This window comes from Coturnix japonica, chromosome 6 (genome assembly GCF_054131305.1).
Source record: "Coturnix japonica strain WE chromosome 6, WE-NBRP24, whole genome shotgun sequence".
NCBI lineage: Eukaryota > Metazoa > Chordata > Aves > Galliformes > Phasianidae > Coturnix > Coturnix japonica.
The window spans coordinates 36,085,304-36,096,446 of NC_140668.1; the positions used below are offsets into that span (position 1 = coordinate 36,085,304).

The following is an 11,143-nucleotide window of genomic DNA, read 5'->3' on the forward strand; positions in this document are numbered from 1 at the left end:
GGTCTCCATTCTTTTTCTTAAATTACTTAATATATATGCAAATGTAGCTTTATTTTCATAACTAAAAAGTAACTTTCCTTATATACATATCACATTACCTCAATAGAAATTCGGAGCTTATGACATGCAGTCTACAAATCAATCCACACAATACATCACCAACGACTCACATTATCCACAAGGTATTCTTTGTACAGATTTGGCAGATCCTCCAGTATAAACCAACATTACTCCACTGAAGTCAATGGTGTTCCACCAGTCTGTACCAGCGGAGGGTTTGGTCCTTTCATTTTTTACTCCCTACAAATACTGTAATTCTGAGAGCTTTATGAATTCTGAAGGAATTCTGAAGTGTTTGTTTTACAACAGACCTCTATTTGGGATGTATAACACAAGATTAAGTGCAGTTCTTGCATGACGCGTTAACTGCCGACTGTCTTGGTTACAACTAATGCAGATCAGTTTGGATTCTCAGTTTAATACTTCTGAATGTCTCAAAGTAGCAAATGTTCTGAAAGAATTAAAACGTACTTCTTAAAATATGATAAATCACAACCAGTTTTTAAGACTCTATGCCTGAATATCACTCAGTGACGTCTTAACAACAAAATCTCTTTGAAGGGATTTCTTTAAATGTGAAGCAAAGAAAAAAAAAACCCAAAAAACAACTAGAGGGAAGAAAGTTGCTCTTCTTGTCTGATAGCACAGACACACTCACACTCCCTGAAAACAGACAAATTTAATAATATTTATGCAAATATTGTGTAGATGCTATCGTTATACATGTACACATTTATCTGCACACATTTAATATACAGGCATACTACCAGTTCTACATCTTAACGACTATAATCCAAACTGCAAGGCTGTTTTTCTACCCTTGGGCTCACCCAGTGCTCTGGAAGTACTCGTACAATGCTCTTCTCCTCATCAAGAATGTCAGCTTCGGGCCCACTGGAAACTGATTTTTATTGTACCTCTGGAAACAATGCACAACTTTTTCCACTCAGCACTGTCTGTGCTTACTACGAACAAAGGACTGAACTCATGGAAAATATACCATAATCGGAGGAGTACAAATGTACACTTTGCTTTCTCAGTGGTTAGGATGTCCTCAAATACATTAATGCATCTCTGCCTCCACTGCTCTACATCAAATTAGACCGGTACGCTTCTAGCAAAATCAAATTAAAATCCTCATTACCATGTGTTTCCACTTGCTAAACTACAGATCTCATGTACTGATCACAAATTAAAACTAAAGTTTAAATACGCACCAGATCTCATCTCATATGAGTGCTTTATTTGGGCCCTGTCCTCATCCGTAGCCTTTGAGCTTTCAGCTCATGTCAAGACTGCAGCTTCTCTGCGTACTGCACCAGCCAGACATGCCTGGCACTGCACACCTGGAGCAGGGGCAAGGTAGACAGATGGACTGTGCTGCAGCAATGCATGGCCAGAGAGCCCTGCACCCACAAGACTTGCATTAATGCATTTCCAGCAGCAGCCTCCCTCATTGCACCACCAGTCAGGCATCACTGTGTGACCTGACACATGACGTCCTGTGTGCAATCAGAAGAAACAGAAGAATGACTTTACTTGCCTAACTTCTCTACAGCCTTTGATGTCCCTATGAGTTCTAACTACAGCAATGCAACAACACCAAGTATCCCAGAGTGTGCTTGATCATCTGCTTTCCAGATCTCCACTAGCAAAAGTACAAACCTTCTGTATGTGATACTTATTCCTGTCTTCAAACCTCGCTTCTGCTGTCAAACAAGAATTACATCTTTCGGTTCTTTTCAAAGACTGCCTTGAATTGAAAGAAGGATCTTCCAGCCCTGCAACTATGTGTGTGAATATGTGGTTTGGAGACATGGGAACATGCCAGGCTCTGGGGACAGAGAACTCACTGAAACATGCAGCATGCTGAACAGTGAGCACAGACACATGAGGCACTGGACATTGCAGCTTCTGTAGATCAAATTCAGGCATTTGTTCCCCCTGCCAATATTTCAGCCTTTCACTCCATGCCCTCCTGCTGTGCCATACTGTTGCTCAGCCTGCCCCTGTGACAGTGTCTGAATGTCAATGTTCTGCTCCACTTTTTCCCTATCATCTCCAGTCCTTCCTTCCTTGTTCACTTACGTGAAGACTTCACATTTCCTTCATTCCTTTCCCTTCATGAATGCACTCTGCTTTGTTTCTGCTACCCATCATCTGCCATTTCCTCCCCACACTACCAGCTGTTCTTCCATATTCACTTTCAGGTCCCACTTGTACCACACACTTCCAGCTTCTTTCCACAAGTTTTCTCCTGCTTCCACGCGGTCCTCAGATCAGCTGCCATTACTTATCCACACTGTTTATTTCTGCCTATCATCACATCCCTGTTTCCGAAGTGTACTCAGCCCTATTTGCAATATTGACTCTGAAGGTTCACAAAATTCTGGAATTAATCAGGTGCAGCAACCTACAGTCATTACCCAAGCATAAACAAGACCATAAACAAGCTCTGATGAGACAAAGGAACAGCATTGTTTCTACAAACAAAAATGAACCACAGCTCTCCTCAGCTCTGCCATCCTCTTGAATGAAATTATTTTGAATGCCGAAGAACTGCATCCCTTATTTCACTCTATTTGTCTTTCTTCTGATCTTCTGTTTTATTCCCATGCCTTTCTGTTTTCTCATAGTCAAAAAAGAAACTCTTTACTAGACAGCCTCATTCTTTGAACACCACTGAGTGACTTCAGACTCACAGTTTCCATTTAAAATACAGCCCGTGCCCTTGTGCTTCACTCCAACAAAATACTTCTCTTCAGCATGTTTTTTACTGCCTGCCAAATCAGGACTCTAACCTGGAAGTCACACCTCCTGTTCTCAGATGCACAAGTCAAGGTCTTCATGACCTCAGTCAGAGAGCTGCAACTCACTGAAAGGCACATCTGACAAAAAGCAACGTTCCTTCCTAAGATCAGTCAGCAGTAATGCACTGTGGATCTAATAAATACCCAGGGCTGGAACAGAATCACCTCTCTTGTTTTCAGCTTCATTTATGTATGTCTCTTTTCTCAAGTAATTGAGCATCTGATTTGCCTTCATAAACTGCTGTACAAGGGCTGGTAGAGCCCATAATCTGTCTGCAATTATAGTCCTTTTTTTTCCCCTAAGTAGTGTATAAGTTATTCTATTCAACAGATGTCATTCTACAGTTCTTGGAAGGCAACTTATTTAAAATATCTCCTCATTGCACAGAATTTAACATGTTCCAGTTCATTCACCCAATTGAATCAAATTACATCAACTTCCCTGTTAGATCCCATTGCCTCCCATTTTCAGTTGTAGGCGGGCAAAGGGTAGCTACTTGTTATATCCTTGCCTACGTTGTTTGCAACAAAGACCCAACAGATCACCAGCCTTACTCTTCTCCTCCCCAAAAAAGTCTATTGTTCTCTCTCTGATTCCCCTTTGTGGATCTTGTTCTTCTATCTGGGGTGCCACGAACAGCTGCTGTCTCCCAGCCCACTGATGGGACTTACAGAAACCTTCCACATAAGATCTTAAGATTTTTGAAAACATAAATACCCAACAATACACATATGAGCCTCCCATCTTTCACACTATATTATGTTTATCAAGTTAGCCAAACCAGATCATCAGAATCCATACTAGCCATTCTGGAACAAACTGAGAAGCACCACGTGTACCAACAAGTGAGTTATTGGCCCACAACTAACCCTAACCAAACCATTCTGCAAAAAGTATCATAGTCACTGCATCCCAGTTATTCAGTTCATATACAACACATGCAAAACTTATTAATATCCCTGGAACAATGAAAGATTAAATAATTAAATAGGAGATAAAATTTGTGTGCGTGAAGTAGAAAATATCTTTCAATTCTGATCTCATAAAACTGGGCCATGGCATTTATTGAGTTCACCTGTGGTTCTGATTTGTTTTCAGATTAAATACTTTTAAGCTTGGGATTTTTTTTCTAAGTGATGCTTCTGTATTCAAGATCTTTCTTTTATTTTTTTTATTTTAGGGATTTTGTAAAAGCTTTTATTCAATTTAAGAAGCCAATTGTGGTTGCTATCAACGGCCCTGCTCTTGGGTTAGGAGCTTCCATTTTACCACTATGTGATATCGTTTGGGCAAGTGAGAAGGCATGGTTTCAGACACCATATGCAACAATCCGACTCACCCCAGCTGGCTGCTCATCATACACATTCCCACAAATTCTGGGTGTTGCACTGGTAAGGTTTTCCACTTCGTATTGCTGAAGAACCTTTGTTCAAGTCACGCTCTTCTTTCTCTCTTTAAAATGTAAACCAGAAAACAACTTTCTCTGTACTGTCATAAATAGAAATGTAATCCATGGAAAGTTCATCTAATTCCCACCAATTTCTTATTTCTCTGAATTCAATGAATTCCGCCCACCTGTATTCAGGAAAGACTCACACGGGTGAGAAAAGATTGTCAAGATCATGGTAGAAAAGAGAAGAAATGCTCCAGCAGAATGATGTGGCAGAGTTCTTGTCTGTGTTGTGTGAGGACTGTGCAGTAACACAGCTGGATGCTGTTCTCTACTGCTCTAAAGGTGATCCATAGTAATTCCAATAAAGTTGTTTCATTTTTAGCAGGATAACAAAGCAGAATTTGCCCCACAAAGTATTGCATACTCTTGGCACGTTAACATTGCATTATTGACAGTTGCTCTTGTAAAATCAGCAATACAGACTCATCACTCACGCCAGCACATTTCTCCTAAGCGAAACCCATGCTGTGCTCAGGCCACCTGCACAATCCTTAAATAGCTACCAAAACTCCTTTTAAAGTATTTTGCAATATGGAAAGATACAGCAGAGCACTTGTAAACTTAATTTTGAAAATAGCAGGCAAGTATGGGGGGGAAAAAAAGAAAAACAAGATCAGGAGAATTACGATCCAAGATCTCAAGTTGATCTTTTGGTTTCACAGGCAAACGAGATGTTGTTCTGTGGGAGAAAGCTGACAGCACAAGAAGCCTGCAGCAGAGGACTGGTGTCACAAGTATTTTGGCCAACAACATTTAGCCAAGAAGTGATGCTCCGAGTGAAAGAAATGGCATCCTGCAGTGCAGTGGTAAGGAATCACTCTGCTTTGTGGTTGAATGGCACTTTGTAGAGGTAAGGTGTGCTCCCAAGGCTCATCACATCACAAAGCAGGTCCTCAGCTTCCACAGCCATGCCTGCAGAACAGTCTAGCAATACAAAATCTGGATCGGGATCAGCAGACTCATGGAGTCTCCCACTTTTCAGAGCAGGGAGGTTTGTTTCACTTTCCCATCTCCACATTCAGTCTATGACTAGAACCACCCTGCCACAGATTCTGAAAAGGAATTTCAGCAAAGGTTTCTTTCACGAAGGCAGAACAGTCCAAAGCTGTGCATCTATACTAGGAAATCCCTGCTGTGCCAGTAAGAAAATAAATCTGCCTTTTGCATTGTCCTGGCCTACGTTTCATCTGACTCTGCCTTATTTTCTGCACCTGCACAGCTCCTGATTCTGCAAAATGTCCTGTGCAGTGCAGCATGGTGCCAGCTAACATCTACTGTGAAGGAGGTTCAGACACAGAGGGATCTGACCTCAGTCTGGTCACTGAGTATCACGACAAGGTGATACAGGCTGCAGCAAAGCTCTACTAACAGGACTGCACATTGCTGCAGTTTCTTTTAGTACTTCCTGTGCCTAAATCTGTCTTAACATCCCTCTGTTCCATGTAAATGATCTGTTGTAAAAGAGAAGGTAGAGATGCGGGAGGTTTTTAATTAAATGAAGCACAGATTAGATCTCACCAAAGACATTCAGAATGAAAACCCTGCAAATGCAGCATAAGCTTATTTGATCAAGCTGATGTAACATGCATTATGAGTCCAGAAAACCTCTTGGCCTTGCTATGAAATCTTCTTTCCTTCACCATTACTGGCTGCCAATAAAATCCTCACCTGAGTCCTGCTGGAAAGGCTGGAGTGAACCTGTGGACAAGGATGAGAGTCAAAGAACAGATGCATTCCCTGAGATCCTCAATGCAAATCAGGCTGAAGCCAAAGAAATAGTGAACGTGATGAGCTCATCCAAATTCACTGTGGATATTTGTTCACTGGGAAAACAAGTGCAGGGCCCACTATTTGCAATTAGTTCATTTCATTGAATTATAGAAATATTATTTCAGATGACTGCTTATATTATGCTAGGCAAATTAACCTCCAGAACACAGACAGGGAGTGCTTTTTCACTTAACACCCTTCTGTCCTTAAATACTTCACTTATATAAGCACTGAAGAAAATAAACTTTAAATTATGTGCAGTAGAGGCCCATTTCTATTTATAATATAATAATATTTTGGCTTTAGGTATTGGAAGAGTCCAAATGCCTCATGCGGAGCTTCCTGAAATCCGGACTTGAAGATGTGAATGAGAAAGAGTGTCAGATGTTGAAACAGCTGTGGAGTTCCTCCAAAGGACTGGATTCGTTATTCAGCTACTTGCAAGACAAGATTTACGAAGTCTGATGTCTTAGCCCAACTTAAGCGGCAAACGCTCCAGTTGTGAACAGAGTCAAACATCACCTGTGTTTGAAAAGCAGAGGCAATGCGTCATTGAGGAGTTTGTGACAGTGTATCCTACTGCATATGGTTGTGTCGATTTCCTTGTGAGCTACACGCTGCCTGTAGCTGGTTTGATTTCGTGTAACCGAGACGTAGGCAGGCTTCTTCAGTGCACACATTATCTACAGAGGGCTGCATCCTTCACATGATCATCCAGACAAAAACGTACATTCCATGTGCTGAGAAGCACCACTGAGGCCCAGTAAGGCACACCATCTGTAAGGATCTTTTTTGTCTGTCCTCCTTAACTTATTCCTACTCTTGCAACGCATTTGGGCTGACACAGAGGGCTCCATCTAAGAACCGGGTCGGCGCAATATTCTGTAGACCCAAACACCATACTTTGGAAATGCTTTAATTATTTTTTTTTTCTTTGCTAAGTTCTAACAGTGTAATGGAAAAATCTGGTAATTTATATGTATAATATGTAAAGTTAGTTCTACCAAAACTACTAGGATTTTTTTTTCCTTTGTTGAATTTATTTAACTTATTTATTTTGTGTTCATATTCAGCTGTCTATTGATCACAGATCTTATTTTCATACTTCCCTTGACTGAATCGATGGCATCACGTGGGAATGCGAACACACTTTTAGCAGCAAATTATGTAAAAAAACAAAGAATATATAGAAAACACATAGTATGCTGTGGGCACTAAAAGAAACAGCCACGTGCACGCTCATGTACGTGTAAAAATGTATAAAAATATATGGAACAAATTCATTTGCCACAGTTGAGGGGAAAAAAAAAGTGGATTCTGAATGAGATACCCCCTAAGTCCCTCTTCACTTCCTGCCTTCTGGAGGAGCACTGAAGGGCTTGCCAACAAGAAGCTTTATTTAAGTTTACGATTGTCCTGTTAGCCGGATGTGAGTGACAGGGTGAGCAGTGCTGCTCCATGGCACCTTACTGTTCTTCAGGTTTAAACATCCCTTGTTGGTCTGAAGTCTGGAAGCAAACCCTTACGAGCCTTAGTCTAGTTGCCTGATTCCTCAGGTGTGAGATAATTTCTGCTCTGGAGGCCTTTGGGCGCAGGCCAACAGTTTATACAAGGTGCTAGGCATTGAGCTAAGCGGAGGGAGAAGTTTCGGGTTGCTTTTCCCGGCCCTCCACATCTGGCCACCCCTACCATCTGGCCCCCAGAATGTACGGCTATCCATAAAGCAGTCCACACATAACAACAGTCCAATCTGCTATTCCAGAATGTGATCCTAGTACTTTTCAGTGACACTGACTGACTTCTGAACACTGGATCGACCTCGTTTCTTTCCCGCTAGTAAGGCAATTAATATGGAAATGGCTTAAGCATGCTCTGTGACTCCAGCTGCCATTTTAGCGTGCCCAAATTACCGCCTCTTGAAGCAGAAGCTTTGCACATAGTTTTGTTTTGCAGTTTGTGCACTTGCTCTCCATCCTTGAGCTCATGGTTTAAACCTCTGCAAACAAGGCGGGGAGGTTTCCTCCCTCGCAGCCTTTCCACAAAGGGTTCCACAAAGCCTTTGCAAAGTGATCTAACAGGTGATTACAACAACCCTTCAACACATTTCTATAACATTTCTTGTTCCACAACTAATTAGAAGCACTGTTTCTATGGCCTAATTGTACCACCGAGTTTTAAGGAGATGATCACCCTAAAGGCAGATGTTCTAGTGGAAGTTCTTCATTAAAAAGACAAGGCTTCTAATAAGCCTGATTTCGTGTTGCAAGAAATCCCCTCAAAACCAACAACTCCTGCTGTGCAGTCTGTGCACGGAGTCACCCGCACTGCACCAGATGGGGGGTTACCCAAGTGAGAACCACTCGCACTCACAAGTGTTTGTTTGCACAATCAGGCCTCCAGCGGATGACTACAGAACTTTAACAAAATAATAAACCTTCTATAAGCAATGAAAATACCACGATTCCTCAATTTCCTTTATTTCCTTTCCTCCCGTCCAGAGAGCCATAACTCCTAGTCACGTGTCAATAAGATATTAGGAAGTTTATTTCGATACTGTGCTTGGTTTTTGTAGATAAGTATAGAGGAATCGCTCAGCAATGTGAAGGCGTGCTTTCTATATGAGATTTTCAAACGAAGAAGAGTGATAAGCTGTTAGACCTTTAAACTGCATCATTTCATCTGAGTTTCCAAATATCCGCAGCTTACCTTTTTTTACAACAAAGGAATAGTTGAAATACATTTTCTACAATTATTTTTCCATTAAAGCAAGTGCTAACCATAGTTAACATTTTTAATTACTCGTATCTATACAGTTACAGTCTAGTTTTTGTGAAATCTATTTTCCCTTCAAGAAAAGAATAATAATAATGTCTAAAGCTTCTTTTCCAGTATTTAAAGATCAGAATCGATTCGCTCTGTCCTTACGAGGTATCCAGACATTTCGATGTACTGTACATATTAGTCCGGGTACCTGTACTAATATTCACAGTATTTAAGATGATAAATGCAATTTGTTGTTAAGTATGTTATTTTATTCTCGTGTAAATTGTTTTGTACAATCTTTAAAAATCTACAGTTTTGCATTTGTAGATATTAAAGGTAAGCAATTTATTTTGTGTTGTCCTGCATGTATATTTTTGCTGTAGATAAGTGTTGCTCAGTTTACTATTTCAGTACATTTCTGTTTAAATGAATAAGCTTACAAACTTTAATACAGTATATATTTTCAGAATATAAACTTTTATATTTCTGTGGTAGGTTAGGGTATGCGTTTTAGGCAATCTTTTTCACTACTATTAACTGTTCTTTTAATCTATAATATAATGGTTTTGTGCCAATAGTTTTTAATTAGAAAAAAAAAAAGGCTCTTTTAACATTAGGGAAGAACAGACAATTTTGTTTGGGGTTTGTTTCATTTTGTTGGTTTGTTTTTTGTTTGTTTGTTTGTTTTTTTAATTATTTTGCCAGCCTTTAAAGTTTTAAATGTAATTTATAAATGTATTGCATTTGTGAATAAGCCTTACCATTAGGTACAAGAAATCTTTAAAGCTACATAATGGCTTATGTAGTACTAAGGACTTCCCCAACTAATTGCTGTAAGAAAGTTAGCAAATCAGAGTACAGGGCCTTAAGTTTTTCTTGTGAAAAGGATAATACGGGTTGTTTCTTTCGAACAACATACATGGACTTGTCAGCATGGGCTTTGTTATATATAAACCGTGCATTTGAGCTCCCAACCACAGTAGTTTAATCTCAGGCTTTGTGTGGCTGGGTCTATAAAAGTCAAATCTGGCTAAAGCCACCACTCTTTAGGAGACACTAAAGAAGTTTACATAAGAGACTTATAGACAATCTTAATCATAGTACATTTGGGTACTCGGTATCCTAGATGTGTTATCTGTGTCCGCCCAATTAACCGTATGTTTTAAGCCATATTAAATCTCTTTACTGCTACTTTAAATACTACACTGAAAGTCATTCACTAGCTTGCTTACTCACAGACAGGACTTCAATTTTTAGAGAATAAAAATATTATGCCTTCCATAAAAACAAAGGACCAAAGAACTGCATTATTCTAACCAAGCGTTAGTTCCGCAGCCAATGAACTCACATGACGTTTGTACCGAAGATCAAATAGTCTCTTTCAGCTACAAACACTGCATTCTCATCTATGTCAAGTGTAAGGGGAAAAGACGTGTCCACTGACCGATTGGGAAAGGAGTGATGTTCAGCTAGGATGGCATGTCTATTGGTAAGGCTTATTACCAAACCTCTGAGATGAAGCAAAGAACCAAAAATTCACAAATTATGTCAATGTAAATTTATTTTCACAACTTGCACAAGTAATTAATTGTAGAACTCCCCAAATTAGACCCTTAAGTTATTTTGTCAGAACGCCATGGAACAGACTAAAACAGTTTCTAATATTTGTAATGATGAGTACATATTATAATATTATAAGGGTACAGGCACCCCTATATCACAGTGTTGTAAATATTTTCTGAAACTGGTACAGTACTGAGGGACTTGTATCTTCTGATATATCAAATATTGACTGTCTAGATCAAATTGTACACAATTTATTTGTTGATGGTCCTGTAACTAGTGTATGGACACATTTCTGGGTGCCTTAGAAGTTGTATTTTTCATGTGTGTTAATATGCAGTATTTATACATTGTGAGAAGCTGCTTTGAATAAAAACATTGAAACTTCATTTCAATGCAGTGGTTTTCATTTTTACATAATCAGAATGAATATGGTAAGCAGCAGCCACAGACCAACATTATACATGCACTTCTATTAGATAGGATAAAGCTATTCATGGACTTCTGCCTTTCCAAACAAAGCAGGCATACAGCAGGCTGCTTAAAAGAGCAATGAAACTTACAACTATTTTTACTGGCACAAACCAGGGCAGTGGAAGCTGCTGCAATAAGCAATCTCCGCAATCATTCATCACCATGAATCCGATTTATCATTTCATGATGAAACCCAAGAAAACCTCCAAGGACTGACCTAGAAGTACATTTCTAGGACATCTACACTAT

At 39.7% G+C, this 11,143-nt stretch overlaps 1 protein-coding gene across 4 annotated transcripts in view; it reads left to right on the forward strand.

The window, feature by feature from the left end:
• CDYL2 (chromodomain Y like 2) overlaps window positions 1-10,809 on the forward strand; it is a 52,622-nt gene extending 41,813 nt beyond the window's left edge. For 3 of the 4 annotated variants that reach the window (XR_014947808.1, XM_015874117.3, XM_085551850.1), the window contains 3 exons: window positions 4,052-4,262; window positions 4,987-5,130; window positions 6,401-10,809. Coding sequence is in view for 3 of the 4 variants with exons in the window: in XM_015874117.3 (XP_015729603.2) it covers window positions 4,052-4,262; window positions 4,987-5,130; window positions 6,401-6,559 (514 nt within the window). In the remaining variant the exon portion in view is untranslated. Of the gene's footprint in view, window positions 1-4,051; window positions 4,263-4,456; window positions 4,607-4,986; window positions 5,131-6,400 lie in introns of those variants that run through there. The other variant, XM_085551849.1, reaches the window with a different exon arrangement.
• The last annotated feature ends 334 nt before the right edge of the window (window positions 10,810-11,143 follow it).